The sequence below is a fragment of the Staurois parvus genome, unplaced genomic scaffold (assembly GCF_062004578.1).
Source record: "Staurois parvus isolate SC_StPar_1 unplaced genomic scaffold, SC_StPar_1.0 ptg000154l, whole genome shotgun sequence".
Classification (NCBI taxonomy): domain Eukaryota; kingdom Metazoa; phylum Chordata; class Amphibia; order Anura; family Ranidae; genus Staurois; species Staurois parvus.
Window position 1 is genome coordinate 10,984,789 of NW_028317950.1, and position 25,634 is coordinate 11,010,422.

The 25,634-nt window shown below is 41.8% G+C and overlaps 1 protein-coding gene across 1 annotated transcript; it reads left to right on the forward strand.

Moving 5' to 3' along the window:
- The first annotated feature begins 3,177 nt into the window (after positions 1 to 3,177).
- AJM1 (apical junction component 1 homolog) lies at positions 3,178 to 16,666 on the forward strand. Its single transcript, XM_089675046.1, has one exon. It carries the CDS (start codon positions 3,226 to 3,228, stop codon positions 6,493 to 6,495), a length of 3,270 nt encoding a protein of 1,089 aa, XP_089531172.1. The 5' UTR covers positions 3,178 to 3,225; the 3' UTR covers positions 6,496 to 16,666.
- The last annotated feature ends 8,968 nt before the right edge of the window (positions 16,667 to 25,634 follow it).

A 25,634-nucleotide genomic window follows, 5' to 3' on the forward strand; every position in this document is an offset into this window, starting at 1 on the left:
GCAATTAAAAAATCATCCATACCAAGCCCTTTGGATTTGGGTTGGATTTTGAGGGTAACCCCCACGCCAAAATTTTAAAAAAAATGGCGTGGGGTCCCCCCCAAAATCCATACCAGACCTTTATCCGAGCATGCAGCCCGGCAGGTCAGGAAAGGGGGGGGACGAGCAAGCGCCCCCCCCCCAACCATACCAGGCCACATGCCCTTAACATGGGGGGGTGCTTGTCCATGTTGATGGGGACAAGGGCCTCTTCCCCACAACCCTTGGCTTCGCTTGTGAGGGTCTGCGGGCAGGGGGCTTATTGGAATCTGGAAGCCCCGTTTAACAAGGGGGACCCCAGATCCCATACCCCGTGAATGAGTATGGAATACATGGTACTGCTACTCATTCACAAAAAAAAACTGGAGACATTCTTTGACAAGTCCTTTATTAAAAGAAGAAAACTAAAAGAAAGTCCCTCGAAGTATATCTAACGTCAATCACGATGCCCGCCCCCCCCCTTTCCTGACCTGCCGGGCTGCATATTATTATTATACAGTATTTATATAGCGCCAACAGTTTGCTCAGCGCTGTACATTACAATGGGAGACAGTACACGAGACAGTACAGTAACAATACAATTCAATACACGAGGGGTTCGAAGGCCCTGCTCTTTGGAGCTTACAATCTAGGAGGGAGGGGAGAGTGGTACAGGAGGAAATAGCTGTGGGGGATGGAGTGGTAGGAAGAGTGGAGGAAATCGGCAATTAGCTGAGGGCGGGGTAAGCTTCCCTGAAGAGATGGGTTTTCAGGGTGCGCCTAAAGAAGAGGAGAGTAGGTGATAGTCTGATGGATTGGGATAGGGAGATCTAGAGGATGGGGGAAGCCCTGGAGAAATCCTGGAGAAGGGCATGGGAGGAGGAGACCAGGGAACTAGAGAGTAGGAGGTCTTGTGAGGAGCGGAGAGTACGTTTTGGGTGGTATTTGGATATCAGGTCAGTGATGTAGTTTGGGGCAGTGTTATGAACAGCTTTGTACATCAATGTTAGCATTTTGAATTTTATCCGTTGAGCAATCGGAAGCCAGTGGAGGGATTGGCAGAGGGGGGTGGCGGATACGGAGCGGTTAGTAAGGTGGATGAGTCTGGCCGCAGTATTCAGGATAGACTGAAGCAGGGATAGCCTGTGGTGAGGTAAGCCGGTGAGGAGGGAGTTACAGTAGTTAAGTTGTGATATGATAAGGGAGTGCATACAATCCGTTGACATCCGTTTTTCACCCGTTCCGTTTTTTTTGCAGAAGAAAAATAGGGTTTTCTTCCGTTCAAAAAAAGGGATGTTTGACGTATGTGGATATTAACGGATGTAAAAAGATGTTCATCCGTTTACATCCACAAGCCCATAAAAATACATGGGTGTCCGTTTTTCATCCGTTTCAACGGACAGATGAAAAATGGACATACGGAATGCCCATGTGAAAGAGGCCTAATTCCCCACACCACTAATTTTAACACAGAATTGTTGATTGAGTTGAGCTTCACGGCCAGTCAAATTGTTCACCATTGCAACATGACATTGGCTCTCCCGAAGCAGCTTCATTTGTAGCTGTAACCTAAGATTTCTTTTCCGGACGTACGGCTCAGGAGACTTTTTTATTTTGGTCTACAGCACATTAGGCCCTGTGTATGCTACAGGCTAGTGAGAATTTGAGTGGTTTGGAACAGAAAGAAATTCCAAATATGCATAATGCAGAAGTGGAGGGGGTTACATAAAATCCAAGAGCCAGTAGATCATGCCTAGAAACCTGCAAGCTATTTAAAGGAGGCAGGAAAATAGAGCATCGGTAGCCATTAATATAAATCATCAGCTGTGTTTTAGCTACATCTAGTCATGACTACCATGCTCTTGGTATTTGTTCAGCTCAACATAACCTGATGTTTGTGTTTACTTACAATTTTCATCTAGGCCAGAGCTTGCCTTGAATTTGTTCAAGAGTGGCTCATGTGGAGGCATTTAATGAAGCATGAAGCAATGCGCAAAGTGCAACAACCCATAAGAGCCAATCAGCAATCATCCTTCACCCTGACTTCAACTAAACTATGGAAGATGGGTTTATTTGAGTAATTGTACAATGCTGCCCTTTATTTTTAAGGAATACTCTGTCTTTTTAAATATGTGAGATTAATACACGTGCCATTGTATAATGTAATGGCATTTTTAAAAATGAACCTAATTTTAAATTGCAGCCTGCAGAAAATGTTTAAAATGTATTCTCCACTCTCCAATGTGCTATGTATACAAGTTTTCCTGCATTTCCCGTATAGTTACATAGTCTGGCTGAAAAAAGACCATCCAGTTCAGTTTAAAAAAAAAAGTTATAATCCTATACCCACAGTTGATCCAGAGGAAGGCAAAAAACCCAGCAAAGCATGATCCAATTTGCCCCTGCAGGGGAAAAAAATTCCTTCCTAATCCCCCGAGAGGCAATCGGTTATTTCCTGGTCATCCCTCTACCCCCGTGTAATTTCTGTTTGCTGCTATCAGCATGAGTCACTTCTGACAGGTTTTCCTGATATCAAGAGAAAATGGTGATGAGGAGAGACCTCCAGCAGATTGACAGCCTCAGCTCTGTTCCTGTGAGTTGTGTGGAGGGGGGTGTATTCCTTCCCTCCAATCAGCTCTCAAAGTGCTCCTCACTGAGCTATGCAGTGTGTAATTTCAACTTTCCGCCCCCTTTTTTTGACAGCTCAGAAAAGCTTTATAAATTTTGGACTTTGAATGGATCTAGAGAAGAGATGACTTCAGATAAAAAGGTACACGTTTTCTAGAACGATTTGCTTCATCTCTGTGCATCCCTTGTGACCAGTCACTTCACTGGGTCTCTGAAAGGGTTTACAACTACTTTAAGCAGTCAGTGAAGGCTCTGGAATTTGGAGTGTGGATGGCAGGGGTGAGGTTTAGTGTCAGGTAAGGGGGGAGCTTAATCTCAATTTAGGCAAAATGTTTCAATGCACAGTCTGGGTTTAGGATACAAAGGAATGCCACAGAGACACACTGATTGATTTGAAGACTAGCACAAGTACTTGCAGGCACGCTAGATGATGCATTTTAGTCCTAGTCTGATTCACTTAAAGAGGTAGTTTACTGGTAAAAGATTGCTCCACATAAAAAAACTGATTCCTCTTTGTTTTCTCAGGTCAGCATTGAGATGAGGTGAACACAAACTACGCCAGGACTGCTCTACATTAAAATGACACGAACAGACCCACCTGACATACTCGTGTCTACAGTTTACCAAGACGTTAAGGTGACCTTGAGCACTGATTCTCAAATTTGTGGTTCACCTGCACAATGTGACAGTCTCATGTCCAACCACAAGGACCTCAGCCAGCCACCATTCAACAAAAGGCACTGCCGCAGCTTCGATTTTCTTGAATCTTTAGATGACCAGTTGACCAACGCTCCAGCCATGGATGCCTATCAACGAGGAGCTCGCAGGCGTGCTGACACACCAGAACCATCAAACCAGCCTGTAGTGAGGAAATCCACTTCCAGGGCTGACCCACAATACACCTCTCAGGGGGTGGACACCTCAAAGGAAGCAGGAAAAGAACCAAGGAGACGCCCAAGATCAAAGAGTGCACCAAGGGTCAAAACCACCTTCACCTCAGTTCCCATACAGATGTCTTCATCACAGTCTCCGCCACCCAGTGCCAGGAGAGGCAGAGAGGCTGTGAGGGCTTCAAGAGAGCCCCAGAAATCAGTGGCCTCTCCCAAAAGAGAAGTCACTTATGCTCCTACTAAGGTATTAATGAATGAGGTTCATCCCATAAAATTACAACCCCAGCGCAACAGTGCAAGCCGCATCTCTCCTTTGTGCATCGCCAATAACTGCATGGAAGAAACTCAAGGCGGGAAGCCAATCTCAAGCCCCCATGTGCGTTGCCGGGTTGACATAAAGCCTGATGATGCAGTTATTCAGCATGCCGCTCATGCTTCCAAACCCAACCAGTCTTGGGGGGAGGCGCAGCATTTTACAAGGCAGCCAGGCACCCCTAGGAGCTTAGCAGTGCCAAATGCAAGACTGATGTCAGTGTCTCGCACACCCACACCCAGTGATTCCTATAGTGTTGATCCAAGAATGACCCACTTTGCTTGCACTCCAGGGCAGGAAATGTATGGAACTGATGTGCGAGGAATGCCATACCAAAGTGTTGCTTCACCAAGGGATTTCTCACAGTACAGTACCCGGGACTGTGGACAGTATGTCAGCCCCACCATTCCCGCTGCTTACTTTTACACTGAGGAAGATGGCAACTTTGGCCAAATCCCTGTCAAACCAAGGGGATATTATCCTCGTCCTTATCCCGATCCTGGGGTTCCCACACACCCATATTATGAAGAAAATCCCCTTGTACAACCTAGAGCCTATTATATAGAAGACCCTAGAACTTATCCTATCCAGGAAGCTTCAGTAAGGACGTTTTATAGTGATGATCCCCGTTTTTACCCACCTCGTACTACCCAAGCCAAAAGTCTTTATAATGAAGACATGCGGTCCTATCCACTCCAGAGTGCATCAAAACTTTATTACTCAGAGGATATTGCAAAATATTCTGAAAGGGAAGCGCTATCTAGGACATATCCATATCCCAGAACTACTCAGCAGCCCCTTCAGTTCAGTGAATGGTATTTTCCTGATCAGAGTCCTATATCTTACCAAACCATTCAAATGCCATCATTTCCCACGCAAACAGGTAGAGAAGCAATGCTATCTTCTTGGCATGCTTCTTATAGCATGAACCAGCAAAGACTTGGGACTGATGCCAGAAACTATTCCAGGTCTTGGGACAACATTTTAAACACTGGTGGGCGCAAAGAAGACCCACTTTCACGAGGCCGCAGCTATGAAAACCTGTTGTGCCGTGAACGATGTGCCTTATCGCCAGATGATAGACGCCAGCCTGTGGTGGTTAATCTTTCCTGCTCTCCCAAGCGCTATGCTGCCCTCTCACTCTCAGAGAACTCTATTTTAGAGAAAGTCCATACAGATGGTGGCACTGGAAGGTACACAATGGGCCGATCTTGGTTTGTTACCCCAGAGATTACCATTACAGACAATGACTTGAGAGCCAATGGAGCGGGAAGAGGTGAGCGGCGCTCTGCTAGCTGGGATGTGATAGATTCAGGAGTCTCTCCACCCACCTATCCAACACATGCCTCCTACCCTACCAAAGAGAAGATGACAAGCAGGTCTTCCCGTCACCGCAGCCTGGAACAACTTGATGAACTCATTGCTGATCTAGTTATAGATTATAAACCACCATCAAGCCGTCGTCCCAGTGAAGCTGATGCATTGGCTGATCAGTTGAGGAAGCTTATTAAGGAAGACATGATAGGAATACCAAGGAAACCAGAGTCCTATGGGCAGATGTCTCATCTTCTCCAAAACCGCCCCCTTAAAGAGCAGCCAACTCCCACCTTCCCTGAGTCCCACAGAGGTCAGCGAAGGGGTGCTTTCCCTGAGGTGCCAGTGTCAAGTCCTCATAAGCCCCTAGAGGACTGTTCACCAGATCTCAGTGCCGATGAAGATGACCTATTAACCTGTTCTAATGCCAAGTGCAGGCGCACTGAGACTATGTTTAATGCTTGCCTCTACTTTAAATCTTGCCATAGCTGCTACACCTACTACTGTTCCCGCAACTGCCGACGAGAGGACTGGGATATACATAAAGAAAGCTGCATCTATGGGCGTATGGGCAGTGTTTGTCGACATGTGCTCAAATTTTGCAGAGAGAACACTGAGGTGCACAAAGCCTTCTCTCGAATTGCCAAGGTGGGCTATCTGTCCAGAGGAAGAGGGGTGCTTTTTCTTGGCTTCCCCAATCCAGGTTCTGCAGATAATTTTCTTCAGTTAGGACTGGAGGGCCTGCTCATGTCTCCCACCTATCTATCTCTGAGGGAACTTGAGAGCTACTCAGATAACCTCGGAGAACATGCCAAGGAATTGCAAATAGCTGGAAATCAGTATGACCCTGAGGAATGTTTCCTATTGAATGTAACTGTGGCAGTGGGACAAAGTGGCCAGGACCGGATGTCGTCCAGAGCCCACCATGTACCCACTGTCCGCAAGTATGCCAAAATAGCCTTAGCCTCTTCTAGTCCAGAGAGGAAGATCACAAAAAAGGAAAAGGACATGGAGACCCTTATACTTACCCCACCTCCTGGAACCGCTGATTTGGATAAAGATGGGGAGGAAGGCAGAAAAGCCAGGGAAGTTTGCTTTATACATATCCAGAGAGAACTGAGGATAAGGGGGGTCTTCCTACGCCACGAGTATCCTAAGATCTACCAGCAGCTGTGTGAGTTTGTGGAGAACAATAAGAGATTTACACCCACAACCATCTACCCCATTGATAGAAGGACTGGCAAGCAATTCATGTGCATGATCATGGCAGCTTCAGAACCCAGGACTCTTGATTGGGTTGCCAGTCCAAACCTTTTGGATGACCTCATGTGAGATTTGTTTTCAGAAATAACACCCTCCTCTGACTTTTGGCTCCTAGTTTTGTAGTTTACGTTATCTTTTGTATCAGGAGCCGTCTTATGCTACAGCTTTTTTGGATAAGAGAAAATTGTGGGTGTCAGCAGTAATCGGGTCAATAAAACATAGGTAGAGAACATTGAACTTTAAAAACATTCAGAAGGCATGCAGTAAGATACAAATCGTGGCACTGAGAGAGCTGTGACATCTCTCATGTACCAAAGGCCACAACCACACAAACTGGTGGCTTTTTATATATATATATATATATATAGAATTACTGAATAGTTTATTTTATAGTAAGATGATATGGTAGTTTGCTATTCAATACTATATACAGTGTCGGACTGGCCAAGAAAACCTACCAGAGGATCCTATAGTGGACCTTGACTATATAGATAGGCCCTTACAATACATTTGACACAAGGAAAATATTTTTTAAAAGTATATTTTAATGCGTTTCAAACAAGAGGGTGATGGATAAATGCATCATAATTTAGATTAGTGTGTATTTAAATATCTATATTGCAAAAATATAGTATTTTTTATTTTAAGGTAATCCTTGGTGGGCAATGTATACCCCAGTCCGACACTGACTACATATACAGGGTGTTCATAATTAAGGACTCTTATACCTTTACAATATATGTTTCTTTGGATTATATTGCCATCTTTAAAAAAGTCAATCTGTCTTCCCTGGGAAAGCTCAATTGCTAGGAGCTAGGGAATCCTTCTGAACTTTTAGGCACTCACCTTACTAAGCCCCCTCACCCTTGTAGTCAACAATACTTTGACATAATCGCTTTCAAACTAAAGCAACATTTCCTAGTTTACAAACTACAAAATGTGGGCACAATGTATAACCTTGAGTAGAAGGTGAACCTCTACGTGGGTCATGGGTCTGATATTAGGATTGTAGGTGATAATTTCATTGGTGCCTTGTTTAGGTCAAGGTGGTTGCCAATGGACTATATTTCCCATAAAGACACTTGTGGTCTAGAGTCTAAAACAAAAGCATTAGTGGGGCAGCACCATGCCTCAAAATATACAATTTCCCATAATCCAATTATGGACCTTGGTTTACAAGTTCAGCAACAGATCTGTAGAGGGAATGGAGTGTAGAGGGTGTCTAGCCGCATTTTACCAAAATAATTACTTGACAGAAGGGGTAGAGCTTGCATAAAGGACATTACCATTCAGGTGTTCCAGGTGTAGCATGTTATCTAAATAGGGCCCTATACTGCACTAGGATCCTTGGCTTCCTGAACTTGAGCTGTTCCAGGGGATGCAGGGCAAGTCTTTCAAGATGGCATGTCACAGGGAACAATTCATCTAAGGATATAATGGTCTTTTTTAAAATGATGATATTCAAGGGGATGTATATCTAGCTTTAACTGAAGTGTCATAGCGTAATTTAATAGAAGTGAAGTGAAACACATACTGACTACTTCCTCAAAATGTTTTGTCTGCAATGGGGTAGAGGATGTACACTCACAGGCCACTTTATTAGGTACACCTGTTCAATTGCTTGGTAACACAAATTGCTAATCAGTCAATCACATGGCAGCAACTCAATGCATTTAGGCATCTAGATGTGGTGAAGACGACTTGCTAATGTTCAAACTGAGCATCAGAATGGGGAAGAAAGGGATTTAAGTAACTTTGAATGTGCCATGGTTGTTGGTGCCAGACGGGTTGGTCTGAGTATTTAAAAAACTGCTGATCTACTGGGATTTTCACACACAACCATCTCTAGGGTTTACAGAGAATAGTCTGCAAAAGAAATATATCCAGTGAGAGGTAGTTGTGTGGACAAAAATGCCTTGTTGATGTCAGAGGTCAGAGGAGACTGAGCATTCGATTTCAGTTGCAACATTCAGATGGTAGGGTCAGAATTTGGCGTAAACAACATGAAAGTATGGATCCATCCTGCCTTGTATCAACCTTTCAGGCTGGTGGTGGTGGTGTAATGGTGTGGGGGATATTTTCTTGGCACTAGCAAGGTGCACCTAGTAAAGTGGCTGGTGAGTGTATGTGCCAGTGATGGTTTTTCCAGAGATGAAAATGGCTCATCTCTCATTCAGCACTTCAAAACATTGGTGTGACATCTACCACATTAATTCTCCTTACAGAACAGGACAACTTTTGGTAAGTGAGAATGGACACATAAGCCAACTTTTGAAAACACCCTAAAACTACAATATAATAATAATAATCATATTAATAAAAAATGGCAATGTTTCCTTTCTCTACCCATCTCCCTGGCCACATATTGTCTCTTAGTCTGAAGGCCCACAATTAAGCTGATACTTCTGTTAGATCTTCATCTACATCCTCCTGAGTACTTTGAGTATAATTATGGGCACCATGTATATATAGGCTTTTCCACCCTAATGTCTGGTGCTGTTTAGAAAGCAATGAGGCTTTTTATCAATCATCAAGCGGGTTTGCGGGTTTTTGATAAAAGTTCTATATAGAGTCACTCTAGCAAAATGGTCTGGTCCAGTGGACGTTGAACTGTGCGAATATAATGCCTTAGATATAGAATCCGCTGGCAGTGACATATCTAGTAGTCTGATCCATGTCTAGGTTCCATGATAGCCAGGACAGCTGTGAGCATTCTGGCTATTTTTCTTGTAGACACAGCTTGTATGGAATCACTGAATTTTTATTCTTCATAATCATTTGACTAAGCAGGAGTTCCTGTGTGTATAAGCCGACTTCTCCAACTGTTTAAGCTGTTAGTTAAAGGTAACAATGCTTTCACATAACGTAGCCATAACAATCTGTACTTGTTCCTCCCAAACTATGTATACCCCTTCACAATACCTTCCGTCAGCAGGTGATGGATACGAGGAGCCATGGTTCACACCATCCACCTTCAAGCTGCCCTGCACATAAGCAGGCTTTCCTCTATGGGCCCTCAAGGGGGTCTTCCTGCAGTCTTGCATTTGACAGGTTGTAAGGGTTGTGTGAAAGCATTGTTATCATAAAGGAAACCTGCCATAAGTGATTCAGGTAGGCTGGCATTGTGGATCTTTTTCTGAAAACTCTAGTTGCTTGGGTGATCCTTTCTGTGTCACCATCACCAGAATTTCTTGCTTCACTCCTATTTCACCTGCTGCTTATTTCAGGTCAGTGACTTGATGAAATTACTACGACCATAGATGCCAAGCAACATACATTTTCTGTAGGTTAGCAGTTGCAGGCAATGCAGTTCTCTCATGACAATATCCTATAACTCCACGGAAGTAAATTCTTCCCTGGCAGTGGAGCTGCCCTACACGTCAAGGGTTAAATCATAGGGGACTGGGCACAGCAGCTTTACTTACCCGATCCTCCACTACCGCTGTGCTGAAAGACTGGTTCCTGCACCCCCTTCTTCCTTACGATCTGGCAGTCAAATACCTTTGATGTCATTAGGACTAATGCAGGCTCATAGTCTTGCATTGGACTGAGGAACATTCCACTGCTAGGGCATAGGGAAGCCCTGTCTGCTGGGGGAGAGGAGGGTTAGCTGGGGGAGTGGAGGATCTAGTGAGTAAAGCAGCTTTTCCCATCCCCTAGACATAACCAGTTCAGGGGTAGCGCACCTGCAAGGGAGGATTTTTACTTTCCTAGAGTTGGGCTTTAAAAGAAAGATATACAGAGTGAAATATGTGCCATTGCCGACTTCTTCCTTAAAATACTAGTTACTTGGCTATACCATCAGTATATTCTGAGACATTGTCCCGGAAGGGGCATGCAGATTAATAAAATCAGAACTGATCTGCATACTTTTTCTGTTTCAGTGACTCCAAAAATATTGATGCCTTTGGACCAGAATGACAGCCATGAAGCTAGTATTAACTAACGGTCATAACAGTGGAGCTTGTAGTTTCCAGAAGGACGAGGCCCCATTGGGCTATATGATTATTGATGACAGTGAGGTCATTGAGAAGTAAAAGAATGAGCATTCATTCAGACTGGAATATTGAAGATGACAGCTGGTATTATATAACTAGAATGACGAAGGGCTTAGCCTGGAAACGTGTGCCTGTGTTGTCTAAAACAAATGATCAGAAGGATGACAGTGAGACTCAAGTGGTGTGTCTGAAAGCAAATCAGTGTGTTTTTCCTATAGCAACCAATCAGTCTTCAGATTATTTTCTGATCTGCAGAAAAATATGTGTACAAATGTCATTGTATTCAAATACACAGGTGTCATAGCAGCAGCGGGGTACTGGGCCCACCGGACACCTGTGTGGTCTTCATCTAATATGTGCTGCTCAAGTTAATGAACATGAACTATAATTTTTTTTTTCTTTTTTTTAAATATGTACATTTAATTGCATTAATTTAATTCATTTGATTGGCCGGAATTAGGGAGACGCTGATACCGGTATTGGTGCTGGTTCCGAGTATTTTCACGAGTACTTGTACTCATGAAAATGCTATCAATACCGGAAACCAATACTTTGCGGTGCGATTTCTGTCAATACAAATTGCACTGCAAAGATTAGCATGCGATTTGAACAGGAATGCAATTCCTGTCCAAATTGGATGCGGTTTCCCCACTGCTCCTGTGTGAACCCAGGCTTTTCATTGCCCAAGTTTACACAGGAACGGTGCAGGAATCCTCCCTGCAGGCATCCCATGCTGAGTGGAGAGTGGGTGTGTGGGGATGTACACTATAGAAACAGATGCTCCATATTCTCAGCGGTAGGAGAGGAGAGAAAGCAGTGGGGATTTGAAATTCCCGCCACTTTCTCTCCTTTCCTTGCAGGGATGACAGTTCGGGCTAGAGGGCTTTTGATTGGTCGGGCACAAGGACGGTGCTGTCCAATCAGATGCCGTCTAGACTGTGCTGTCATCACTGCAGGGATTCAACTCCCCAGACCTGTGAAGCAGCATTCGGTAATCAGTATCGGCGAGTACTTGACTGAAAGTGTTGGTACATGTACTTGCCGATAAAAAAAGGGTACCGTGCATCCCTTGCCAGAATAATACTTTATTCTGGCCCAGGAGCGGACTGACAACCCATGGGGCCCCCGGGCAATAGGGGATCATGGGGCCCCTGTGTCCTTGCCCACACTCAAAGCACACCCAAAAAAGGTACCAGGGGCATTTCATGCGGCCCCCTACTGACCCCAGGCCCTCGGGCAGTGCCCAAGTGCTCGAATGGTCAGTCCACCCCTGTTCTGACCTTTGAAATGAATTAACACTCCAGTGCTAAACGCACCTAGCATTAACACGCATTTAGAAGCATCAAGCGTTTTATTTTCTGCCAAAACTTTGCTGCTCCTGGACATAGGCTAACAAGCAGGGGCATTTGGGGCAGGAAAAAAAAACCCGCCAGACGCCCCTAGGAGCAGCTGAACAAAAACGTCCAATGTGCATGAGGCCTTATGGAAAGCACAGCTTAGGCGTAATACAAGAAGGCTTTGTAATACCCTACAGGTGTGCCCCCCGATGAGGATCAGACTTCTCATCCACAGGTTTTCTACATGTAGGTGAAGCTCTTAGGAAGCCATGCTGAAAGAACTGATTTTCCAAAAAAATTAAAAATGTGTAGGGGTCTAGAGTGACCCCAAAACAAGGATGAACAAAGCCGTTGAAGAAGGAGAAAGGGAAAAAGGAAAAACTACAGGGAAGGAAAAAAAAAGAGGGGGAGGGTGGTGGTGGAGGGAGTAAGGTTGGGAGATGGGAACCAGCAACAGCACTGTAATAACATACAGTAAGTATGCCAAACCTGGCTTCTGCTGAGAAGGGGCCCGAGGAAATAAGGTGGACAAATATGGAATTTTTTTTCTTTGGCCAGCTTACCGAATTCTTAGATGTGATGGCTGCATTCATTTTCTTTTTTAGGCTCTTTCTTTTATTTTCACCTGGTGACCCAGCCAGTACATTTGTTATTTTTCAACAGAACAAGCTGTCCTGCTAATGTAGCAATTAGAGGGTTGGGACAAACTAATTAACACTGTAATGCCTATGAAATGTGTTGGCCTTGGACCCTTTGTTTCTTGGGTAATTTTTACAATAAAGCATTGTTGCCCAAATGCCAGGAGCATGAGAGGTGACTAATATAATTTCTCTAAACTAAAGGAACAGAGTCACAAGATATTCTGCTGAGAGAAAGATAAAAACTTGTTTATGGAATTGAACGTGTTTATGACATCTAGTAATGTCACATTAGAACATAAGAACCTGTTTAAAGCCATCTACTTGCTTGAGAAGTTAGAAATCTTTACGTTTAGGGTAGATGAGAATAAGTTTGGGGTAGATGAGAAGAAGTTTAGGGTAGATGAGAAGCAAAAATGTGACTTTCAGATAATGATGTGGAATCAATATGGTAGCTGAGCGTGACTCTGTTATCCTCGCGGAACCCTTCTAGTAGCTCCTCCTATGATGGGTGTGGTGCCCGCCCACTATTGGAAAGCTTCCAGAAAATGGTTTAAAAGCCGGGAGTCCAAGTGAGATCGATTAGGAAGCCCCCTAGTTGCCAGGGGATGCTCTGACGCTGGGATTGTTGCCAAGACTAAATGGACTCATCAATTTGTCGCGCTTATGGCTTCCCCGTGACCCCCTGGGCAGTATGGTTCCGATGGGATTTGTTCCTTCCAGCTTCTAACATAGCTTTGGTAATGTATTACAAACTCTGACAGGTGTTCTTAGAATGATCAGCTTTTATGTATGTAACATGTTTATCCCTAAAGGAAAACAAACTGTTGCTGTGACTTCTTAATAATTGTAAGCTGGAGTTTGGCTTCTATTTGTTAGTGTATTTAAATCTGCTAGTCCATCTAACACTCCCCTTCCTCCAGACTGACAATGCTGCTGTCTAAAGTCACACCTGTACTGCTTCATCCAGAGTGGGGACACTGTAAAACAAGAGCACCACTACTGGACAGATCACCAGGTGAAAAAAGCCTTTAAAAAAAAGTCCACATCTAATGATTGGTAAACTGCAATATATTACAATTTTGGTTTTGGGTTTAATATTGCTTTAACTTAGAAAATAATGACTGCAAGGTGGTAAGCAAAGCATCCAGTCCACTAGTATCTAAGCAGATCAGCAATTTCTGCCCCACATCTTTTCCAAAACAGACTTCCTTTTGCTAAGGAACTTGCAGTAACTCTGCTCTGTCTGTAGGTGGCGATAAAGTCTCAAATTCCTTTTTGCAGAGGTGTCATAGAAATACATCTTGGCAAAAGCAGCACCATGTCTCATGACACCAACCCTAATATGGTTCTCATTAATAAACAGCCACTGAGGATTCCTATAGTAAGTGTGTTGGTAAAATTGTAATATTATGATCTCTAGAAAATACAGAAAATCTTTTCGTACTCGCCAGCACAATTCCTGCAGTAAACCTGTCACTTAACAAGTCTGGGGGGTGGCCGTTTCTGACCTACTTCTGAAAATGCTAGTTGCCTGGCTGTTTTGTTTCGGAAAACTTAATACTTTTTAAGTCACAGATCCAGAACCAACATGGAGATAAAAAATACCAGGCTAAAGCTGATGATCCTTATCTGTGTCAGTGACTCAGTATGGAAGTAAAATGAGTCAGCCAGGAGGCTAAGTCCTCGGTCACACTGGATGTGGATTGGCATGCGTTTTGCATGCCATGCGACTTGCAAATTGCATGCCAAGTTGCACCCAATTGTACGCAATTACAGCGGTCATATCGGTGCGGTTCCAACTTGGTCGGAGCCGCACCGATTTCTAAAGTAGTACATGCACTACTTTTGGTGCGATTTGCATAGACATCTGTGTCAAATGTCTATGAAATCGGCATGTCATCCGACTTTGAAATCGTGTGACTTCACTGTAAGTCGCGCTATTTCAAAGTCAGGTTTGGTGTGACCGGGGGGTTATAATAGCAGCGTGTGCTTTTCTCTAATTACAGGTGACCTATGGTACATTTGACCTTGTTTGTATATGGTCTAAGTAGGTTGATTGTTTATACCTTCATTTCATTGCAGCTTACCAATTTTTAGATGCAGTGGTTGAAAAAATGCATCAAAAACTCACTACATGCTTTCGTGCGGCATTTCCATTGAGGTCTATAGAACCAAAAATGCAAGTTTTTGCGTTTAACACCTTCAATCTGCTATAGGCCAGGTGGGACACTCGCCGTTGTGACTGGGCGTCATATGACTTCCTGTCAAAACGAGCTGCTCACACGACCACTGGGCCGCGCAGCAGCGCAATCTGTCACTGGCAGGGGCGGACTGACCATTTGCAAACTCGGGTCAGTAAGGGGCCCTGTGAGATGCCCCTGGTACCTTTTTCATAGGCTTTTTTGAGTTTGGGCAAGGACACAGGGGCCCCATGATCCCCTATTGCCCGGGGCCCCATGAGTTGTCAGTCCGCCCCTGGTCACCGTCTGTGTCCACAAAGACATATCTTTACACTGGCCCGTTGCGAGTCTTAAGTGACTGGTGTGACCAATCACAGCAGATCACATGTCAATTGTATACAATAGATGGCTTCCTGTCATGCCATCCATTGTATACAATTATGTTGTTAACTGTGACTGGTCAAGGCAGTCACATGATACAGACAGGGCCAATCACAGCCCATCTGTATCATGCGATCAGCTTTGCCCAATCACAGCTAATCACAACAAAAGACTGAATGAATCTGTTTCATTCAGTAACAATGATTGCAAATATCAATGAAATACATTTCATAATGTGTTAAAGAAAAAAAAAATACTGATCAGTTAACCAGAGTAGTTCAATGTTACTATGGTAACATTGTATTGCTTTGGTCACAGTGTGCTGAAAAATAAAATAGTAAAAAAAAAAGAAAAAAATGTGATAAAAAATAAAAATAATAAAAACATTTGAAAAAAGTACAAATTCAATTATTATTATTATTTTCACCAAAGAAATGTAGCAGAATGCATTTTGACCTAAATTTATGCAGAAATGTTATTTATTTGCAAAATTTTAGAACAGAAACAAAGAAACGTGTGGTTTTTTTTTCAAAAGTTTCAGGTGTTTTTTGTTTTATTTAGCAAAAAATAGAAAACTCAGTGGTGACTAAATACCACCAACAGAAAGCTCTATTTGTGTGAAAAAATTATAAAAATGTCATATGGGTACAGTGTTGCATGACTGCGCAATTGTCAAAGTGCAACAGCGCTGAAAGCTGAAAATTGGCCTGGGCAGGAAGGGGACATAAGTGCCCGGTAGGCAAGTGGATAAAAAAGTCCCAGACCCTTTCCAAAAAACGCACGGGTGAAAACGCACAGGTGTGAATGTGTCCCATAGTAAATCATGTTAAATGGACTGTACTGCGTTTCTGCAAAACACTGCAGAAAGCGCTTAGGTGTGAACCCCCAAATGGGTTGCTTGTACCTGTATGGAGGAAAAATATATTTGAAATGTATTTTAAAAATATTCTTCCCTAATATATTGCCATATATTTGAAATGCTACAATTTTGGCCATATTCAATATATTTAAAAATATATTTCAATAAATAAATATTTATTATATATGCTGCATGTTGAAATGCATTTTTATTACAACATATATGAAAAATATTTTTAAAAATACATTTCAAATATACTGTATGTCTTTAAAAATACAAATCTACATTTTTGGGATGCATTTACAAATATATGTAAAAATATATGTTAAATGACTTTTTTATATGTTCAAAAAAATCTGAAGAATATATTTTAAAAAATTCTTCAGATTTTTTTGAACATATAAAAATGTCAAATATATTTATCTTCCATGTGGGTATGCTCAACATTAACTCTGCAAGTCTCACAATAAAAAAAAAAAAAGTCTTTGAAAGGAGAACGTGCTTGTATTGGCAGCCATTGCCATTCACCCGTCAGCTGTTATTTTGCTAATGCAGGTTAAAAACAAAGAAAGAATCTGATTGGTTGCTATAGGAAACACACTTTTTATCATTTTTTTTCTACACAGGACTCAGTCCTCATTGCAAAATGACTTATCTTTTATGTAAAATAGGTATACAATGACCTTTGTGCACTGTGCTGCTGTCGCTGAAATCATTTGGGGCTTTATGATTTTGGAGAAATGTCATGTACAGAATTAGCTATTGTTTGATTTCACCTATTGTCACAAAAAAAATCCAAATATTCATGCACTAGGAATGATGAACCTTTTTGCTTGGTAAAACAGTCTTGTGTTAACTAGTTATTATTGAGTTCTACATAATGTGTTATCCATTGTTACATGATATGTTTTCGGTTAGCAGACGGCACCATATGCTCCCACTTTGTGTTTGAACCTGTGGTTTATATGAAACACCTAATCCTTTCCCAGGGGAACAGACTGTGTGTATAGAGATCATGTGTATGGTAGAAGAAATGAGGACTGTATGTGGTTAGCATCCTAAAGAAGTACCCCAGCCATTGCATTATACTACGATCATGTAACGGGTCTCTTGTTGACACCCTAAGGCTGGCCATACACTATACAATTTTCTTACAATTTTCTGTCCAATTTCTGCCCAATTTCCTTTAGATTTACCTTCAACCATGTAGTGCCTAATTGGATAAAACGGAAAATGTTGTTTAGGTTTGACCTCATATGATATGGTTTTTGGTAAATCTAAAGCAAAATTCTCAAGAAAATTGTATAGTGTATGGCCAGCCTACGGCTGGATTCACACTTGAGCAATTTGTAGCTTGAAACCTAAAAAATCAATTGATCTCTATGGTGCCTGTTCACACCTGATTGCAGGAACAGGCACCATACAGAACAATTGATTTTTTTTTTAAGTATGAGCGTTTTTGGAGCTTCGAGCTTCAAGCTAAAAATCGCTCAAGTGTGAATCCAGCCTCAAGAAGTCAGAGAACTCCAGATCCAGTCATGGCACATATGGGGTTCTTGCTTACTTTATTATTATTATTTTTTTTTGCTACTTACAGCTGCTTCTCTCCCAGCACACCAGAACATGTGCGACAGATCATACCTATTCCCTGTTGATCATTGACTGTGTGGTCTGTCCACTGGGCTGCCCAATTATTGGAATCAGAGCTGTAGGGAGATGACAGTCTCAGCAAAAACCTACAGCCAATCACCATTCCTAAAAGGAAGGGGGTATGAATTTGCACCATTGACAGTCATGTGCCATAACGCTTGCAGCCTTAAATCTACATATTATTTGATTGGAATAATAAGACTTTCTAAAGGCTCAATTATTATTTTTTAAAAATAAATAAAATGTCACACTTAACTGCTCTGTGCAATGGTTTTACATAGAGCAGCCCGGATCCTCCTTTTCTGGGGTTCCCTGATAGTGCTTCCGGCTCCTCCACCCCCCCTAATGAGTGCCCCTATAGCAAGCCGCAAAAACATGGCAAAAACACATATGCGCTTTTGCTGCATTTTTACCGTGCTTTCTGAGCAGTTTTTAAAGGACACAAGACTTAAAAACTGCACCAAAAATGCTTCTCAGAGGCGTTTTTCACACTGATTCCTGACAAAAACACGGCAAAAACACATATACGCTTTTGCCACATTTTTACTGCGCTTTCTGAGCATTTTTTAAAGGATACAATACTTAAAAACTGCACCAAAAATGCTTCTCAGAGGCGTTTTTCACACTGATTCCAGGCAAAAACACGGCAAAAACGCATATATGCTTTTGCCGTATTTTTAACATGCTTTCTGAGCATTTTTTAAAGGACACAAGATTTAAAAACTGCACCAAAAATTCTTCTCAGAGGCATTTTTCACACTGATTCCCGGCAAAAACGCATATACGCTTTTGCCGCATTTTTACCGCGCTTTCTGAGCATTTTTTAAAGGACACAAGACTTAAAAACTGCACCAAAAATGCTTCTCAGAGGTGTTTTTCACACTGATTCCTGGCAAAAACACAGCAAAAACGCATATACGCTTTTGCCACATTTTTACTGCGCTTTCTGAGCATTTTTAAAGGACACAAGAATTAAAAACTGCACCAAAAATGCTTCTTAGAGGCGTTTTTCACACTGATTCCCAGCAAAAACACGGCAAAATCACATATGCAGTTTTGCAGTGTTTTTGCCGTGCTTTCTGAGCATTTTTTAAAGGACACAAGTTTAAAAAACTGCACCAAAAATGCTTCTCAGAGTCGTTTTTAAGGCACTTTCAATTGACTTCAATGGAAAGAGGCGTTTTTGTGGAGTTTTTTTTAACTGAACAAACTTGCCCCAAAGATGCTGCCAGCAGGAGTTATTACACCGCAATGGAAGCGCAATGCCCCAGTGTGAAAATATACATAGACATACATAGACATACATAGGGAAGCATTTTTCTTGAGCTTTTCAGGCGCTTTTTTTAATGCAAAAATGCTTCAAAAACTCCTCAAGTAGCTTTAGGTGAAAATATGTCTGCATAGTTAGCCTACTTTCACACTGAGGAGTTTTTGAAGCGTTTTTGCATTAAAAAAAGCGCCAGAAACACGCTTCCCTGTGTATGTGAATGTATATCTATGTATGTTTTCACACTGAGGCGTTGCATTTGCGGTGTAAAAACTCCTACTTGCAGCATCTTTGAGGCATGTTTGGTGAGTTTAAAAAAACGCCTCTTCCCATTGAAATCAATGAAAAACACTTGAAAAATGCCTGAATAGCGCCTCAAAAATGCCTCTGAGAAACGTTTATGGTGCTGTTTTTAAGTCACATGTCCTTTAAAAATGCTCAGAAAGCGCAGCAAAAGCACGGTAAAAACGCCTATGTGTTTCAGTGTGAAAGTAGCCTTATGATTCCTGCTTGGACCCAATTCAGATGGACTCCTTTCAAGATTGCACACAAGGGGGAGCTAGGTTCTCACCTATGCAGGTTGCGTTTGTCCCGTTTCTGCATTGCATTTTGTGTTTTTGCGCCTACATTTTTGCCAGTTTTTTGATGCCTTTTTTTATGTCATTTTTTTTTCTTGTTGCTAGGAAGATTTAAAATACAAAACGCATAAAAAATGCAGCAAAATCGCACTACATGCTTTTCTGCAGCGTTTCCATTGAAGTCTTTGGTGCAGTTTTTAAGTCACATGTCCTTTAAAAACGCTCAGAAAGCGCAGCAAAAACGCCTATGTGTTTTTGCAGCGGATCAGTGTGAAAGTAGCCTTATGATTCCTGCTTAGGCCCAATTCAGATGGACTCCTTTCAAGATTGCACACAAGGGGGGAGATTTACCAAAACTGGAGCATTCAGAATCTGGTGCAGCTGTGCATGGTAGCCAATCAGCTTTGAACATCAGCTTGTTCAGTTACGTTTTGACAATAATGCAGGCCATAGACGGTTCGAACATCGGTCGATTTTTCATTTGAAAAACAAAACATCGTTTGTTATGTAATCCGATGTTGCCACCAATGATTTCGAAAATCGGCCATTTTTCACGAATTTTCCAGCATGCCCAATAAACGAAATGAGGAGAAACCACGAAAATCGGCCAATGCCATTGCCCCACTAACCGTGCAAAAATCGTCCGATTATTCTTTCGGACGATAAACCGGCAGATTTTCTAACCGTCTATGGCCTGAATAAGGCTAGGTTCACACCTATGCAGGTTACATTTGTCCTGTTTCTGCATTGCATTTTGTGTTGCGTTTTGTGTTTTTGATGCCTTTTTTATTTTTTCTTTTCTTCTTGCTAGGAAGATTTAGAATACAAAACACATAAAAAATGCATTAAAAATGCGGCAAAAACGCAGCAAAAATACACTATATGCTTTTCTGCAACATTTCCATTGAAGTCTATAGAACCAAAAAAAAGCAACTTTTTGTGTTCAAAAAAGTCTCTGACCCTTTCCAAAAAATGCACCAGGTAAAAACGCAGAGATGTGAACGTGTTCCATAGAAAATCATGTTAAATGGACTGTAATGTGTTTCTGCAAAACGCAGCAGAAAACGCTTAGGTGTGAATCTAGAGTAAAACCTGAAAGCTGATAGGCTACTATGCAGAGTTGCAGTAATTTTGCATCATAAAGTTTTAGTAAATCAACCCCAAAGGAGTCAAAAGCATGTTGGACAATGAGGGATAAAACTAGGGAAATGACTGTAGTTCAGTATAGGGCAGTGTGATGTGGTCCCTTCATACAGATCCCGTACATTCCTCCTGCCCTAAGCATCAGAGAGTGCTCAGTTTTGATGGCCACATGTAGGAGCCTTAATACATTCAGGGGGGATAGGGAGTTTGATAGACAAGATACTCAGTGGTGTATTTACGTTTTGTGCTTCCCTAGGCAACACAAAAATCGGCGCCCCTCTGCAGAGAGAGCCTGAATTAACCAACAACACCCCTGCCTCCCACCCAAGAGAATCTTCCACTACCACTGCCCCCCATAAAGCAGCCACCATCCCCCCCGGGAACGAGAGTCGGGCTGTGCATACAACGTCATGAATCCCGTAGCCTCTCTCAGAACCCACCAGGTCCCCATGCCGCGTGTGTCCCTTCTTCCCTCCCTTCTTCCGAGGGGCAGTGCTCCAAAAAAATGCCACCCTAGGCAAATGCCTTGTTTGCCTCGTGGTAAATACACCCCTGAAGATACTATTAATTTTCAGAAATTTTAGTGCTGGCTAGTCGCTCTTGGCGAGTGTGCCAAAGGACCAAGTTTGCTAATCAAAACTGAACTAAGTATCAGTTTCCTTTAAACATGACTTTTCATCCCTTTCTTGATCAGAGCTTACTGTTGGGTAGAATTTCATTGAGTGCGATGGCTGTTTTTTTCTTGCAAATAGTTACATTACCTTCTAAACCTTGCTTTCAGCTCAAATAGTGAACACATAAAAACAGCAATTCATGTTTCATTTTTGTTACTAAATGGTGGGCTTTGTCTGGAGTTCTCAGTTAAATGGAAAGGTTTTACTGAAACTCTGGGCTTGGTTTAAGACACGGGTGTCAAACTGGCGGCCCTCCAGCTGTTGCCAAACTACAAGTCCCATGAGGCATTGCAAGATTGACAGTTACAAGCATGACTCCCAAAGGCAGAGGCATGATGGGACTTGGAGGGCCACCAGTTTGACACCCCTGGTTTAAGCAGTTTCTGCAGATCAGATGGGGCGTAGAGCAGTCCTCCTTCTTCTGAAGTGGCAGTATGAAATAACTAATGACAATACTGCAGAGAAGGAGCCATTTAATATCTACAAGAGAAAGCACAAGAGTGCAGCATTGGAAACACTTTATTAAAAATCATCAGTAATGCACTTACATTTATAGATGAATAGTGCGCTTATGAAATGAACCAGGCCCCAAAGTCAGATCCACAAGTCCACCGGTGGTGGTGTGGGAGACAGAGACCGGGTCCAGGTGGTAGCAAACCGCGGTAACCACCACTGCAGAAAGTCCTGACAGGCGCACAACCGGAAGTAATACTTTGGACTTCATGGACTATGTAATTGTTATTAATTTGGCTCCTATGTCCCATGTGGACCAGGGTTGCGCCATAGAATTTTATTGTTTGCCATTTAATATCTGCACTGGAGTCTCTGCTGTCTTGCTCCTTCTCTGTGTACTGATGTCACTGAACCATTTGTTGGCGGCCTGTAAATCAATAAATGGCCATGTTTACTTGCAAGTAATCAGTAAGGGAACCTATCAAGCAGGGGCGGACTGGCAACTCATGGGGCCCCCGGAAAATAAGGGAACATGGGGCCCCTGTGTCCTCGCCCACACTTAAACCACACCCAAAAAAGCCTATGAAAGGTACCAGGGGCATCTCATGGGGCCCCCTACTGACCCTGGGCCCTCGGGCAGTGCCCGAGTGCCGGAATGGTCAGTCCGCCCCTGCTATCAAGGTAGAATTGTGGGGGCTGCCATTGCCAGCTTGTTTTGAATGTGCAAGCTCTGGTGCTCTCATACTTCCACTGCTCGGAGTCACTAGCCCAGGACAAGTACTTTGTCAGTGAGTTCTGATTTCATTGGCTGAATACTTGTACCAAGGACAGGCGCAAGAGCTTGCACCTTAAAACAAGGTCGCCCTGTAGCAGGTAAATTAAGGTATAGCTAAAGGCAAAACTTTTTTTTTTACTTTTTCTAAGTAGTGAGGGTTTACAACTATTGTCAGGTCGTTATTGCCGTCTTTGTCCCTGTTAGGGAGGTTAGCTCTCTCTATTGCCTTGGTCTCCAGTGTCACCGGGAATGAAAGTTGAGGGTAAATCCAACATTTTGAGTTGCCACCACTGCAGAAGTAGAGGAGAAATCTTCCAATAGGTACATGTGTTCTTGTATTGTACCAGAAGTGCAGCACTAAGTGACCCAATGTGTATATAATACCTTCAAAAGAATTCGACTGTGTACCACAATCAAAATCATACACAAAAAAGTGCACAGACACCTCACAGACACCTCATTCAAAAAGTAGTGAAGAACATAATACTGCACCCAAAAATTAAAAAAAAATACACATGAAAAAGTGGCCACTCCCCCTGATGACATCTGTTATGACAAAACGCGTTTGAAGTGGTAAGAGGAGGTGATGCTATCATGCAAGCCGAAACCCGGGAGTGGGTTCTTGCCAACTACAGACGGAGGATCTGATACTCTGACATTTCTATATTCAATGTTGCTCATGATACTCTTGTAGAATGTGAGTGTTTTTAACCTTTATTTAAATTGGAAATTGGTTTTACTACACCATGAAAGTTTCTTTTTTCTATCTGTAATTCTACGGACATCATTTGGAGTGGATAGAGAGAGAGAGTTGTTTGAAATCTGGCAGCATCCCGGTGTTGAGCTTTAAAAGCGCATATGACCAGAATATTTGGTAAGGTGCATCTGCACACACCGCGGTGTCTGGTGGTCTTCGTTGATTGGTGGAAGATCTAATGTGGAGGCTCCTATTTCCTTAGCCCGTGATCACCATTTTTTTTTACATTTTTTACTTACTGTGATATTCATTTTTGTTGTACACCCTTTTTCATGTATATTTTTTTAAATCTCTGGGGACATTATTTTGTTATTCACTACTTTTTGAATGCGGTGTCTGCGCAGGTTTTTCTGTATAACTTTGTTTGAGTTATACAGTGGTATTCTTTTGGAGGTATTATATACACATTGGGTCACTTAGCTCTTCATTTCTGTTACAATATTGGTTTGGGGTTGGTATCATAATCCTTAGTGCTGGCTGCTTATTATTTGATTTCACCTAAGCGTGGAGTTTCCGTTCTGTTTTATACATTTGTTCTTGGAACAAATGGAATGATCATTGGAATGATACCCATATGGAAGAAAAATATATTTGAAATATATTTTAAAAGTATTCTTCCCAAATATATTGACATATATTTGAAATACTACAATTTTGGACATATTCAATATATTTCAAAATATATTTCAATAAATATATGTATACTGTATGTTGAAATGCGTTTTTATTACAGAATATATGAAAAATATTTTTAAAAATAAATTTCAACTATACTGTATGTCTTACAAATATACATTTGTAAGACATACAAATCTACATTTTTGGAATGCATTTACAAATATATGTAAAAATATATGTTAAAATGACTTTTTTATATGTAAAAATCTGAAGAATATATTTAAAAAATATATATTTTTAAAAATATTCTTCATATATTTTGTAATATATGAAACACATTTCAACATGCAATATATATATATATATATATATATATATATATATATAGAATATGGCCAAAATTGTAGTATTTTAAATATATGTCAATATATTTGGGAAGAATATTTTTAAAATATATTTCAAATATATTTTTTCTTCCATGTGGGCTTCCTCTCTCCTCCTGTTAAGTCTACAGAAGAGGAAGTGAAAGGAAATCTCTCTCTAAAAAAACAACAACAGTGATTTAATCCTCCCCTACATTATCTAAAATGAAAAATATGTTTCTTAATTATCCATCCTTTGTAAAAAGTGAAGGCACACTAAAAGTTAAAGCGGTAGTAAAGTCCACTTTTGTTTCTTCTTTTTAGGGCCCCCAGGTAGGTTAGGCCATAATGAACTTGTATGCACTGCGTATTAGCACATTATGACCGACTTACCTGTCAAACTGAGCCTTCCAGCACTGCGCTGTGAACGATCTTGCTGGCCCCGAGCGCTTCCATCTTCACCCAGTCTTCCTTTTGGGTTCCATGCCTTTGGCCACTTGAATGGCAGTGCCACAATGATGTCACTCCCTTGTGTGTGTATGGGAGTCACATTGCAGTGGTGCAGATAGGAGTCGTAAATGTTCACTGAGCTGCGCATGTGCGGCTCAGTGTACATGATGGCTGACAGGCAGGAGGAATCATTTATGACAGAAGAGACCAATAGAGTCTCTTCTGTCATAAATATACTGTCTGTCAGCAATTTTTAGAAAAAGAAAGTTTACTACCACTTTAAGCCCCGTGAGGTGAATGACACATCCTGGACTTACCTCTATTATTTACATCAGAAAGGGTTAAAAAAACTTGGCATCTTCAAGAGTAGAGTCTCTGCAACCGCTATGCTCATCCAGCTCCTCCATCTGCCCATACACAGAAGCCTTTGTATTATGTGAAAAATAAATCTATACTGGATTAGGGTGCGTTTCCCTATGCAGCATCTGGCCAGTTGATGAATCTAAAATATATAACCTTTATTCAAATGTATAAAAAAAAAACTATGCTCAGCTGTAATTAATGCCTATTGGAGTGGAATGTACTGAGCACAACAAAATGACTGGATACCGTTGCATTTATTTACCTTACATCCAAATGGTTAATAACACCACACCAAATCAAATACCATACCATTTTAGATGAAGTGACGGCATACAAATACAGGGTTGGAAAAAAGATTTACAATTAGGGCTTAGTTCAATATTTATTTGTATTATGTGAACACATTCACAAAATACAAAGGCTTCTGTGAATGGGCAGCAGAGGGGAGGGGTGGATATAGTTTCTCTGTGTACTTCTCTCACAGACTGGAGTGTATTTTCGGCAGAGCCATAAACTTGTCAGATGCTACATTCCAGCCCTGTCTGCTGTGCTCATTCCTGGTGTGGGAAATTGACAGGGAGAGTTCCTAAATCGATAACAATTGGATTCAGAAGAATGGTCTTTTCACCTGGACATTTTTCAAGGTCTGCTGGAGCGTAGTTTGCTCTGTTTCCCACCCCTAAGTTGGACTGCTTTTGAATGTCTCACTTCTAAGAATTACT

Coding starts and splice junctions, on each gene's coding strand:
- AJM1 (XM_089675046.1), top strand. CDS start 3,226: ATGACACGAACAGACCCACCTGACATACTCGTGTCTACAGTTTACCAA.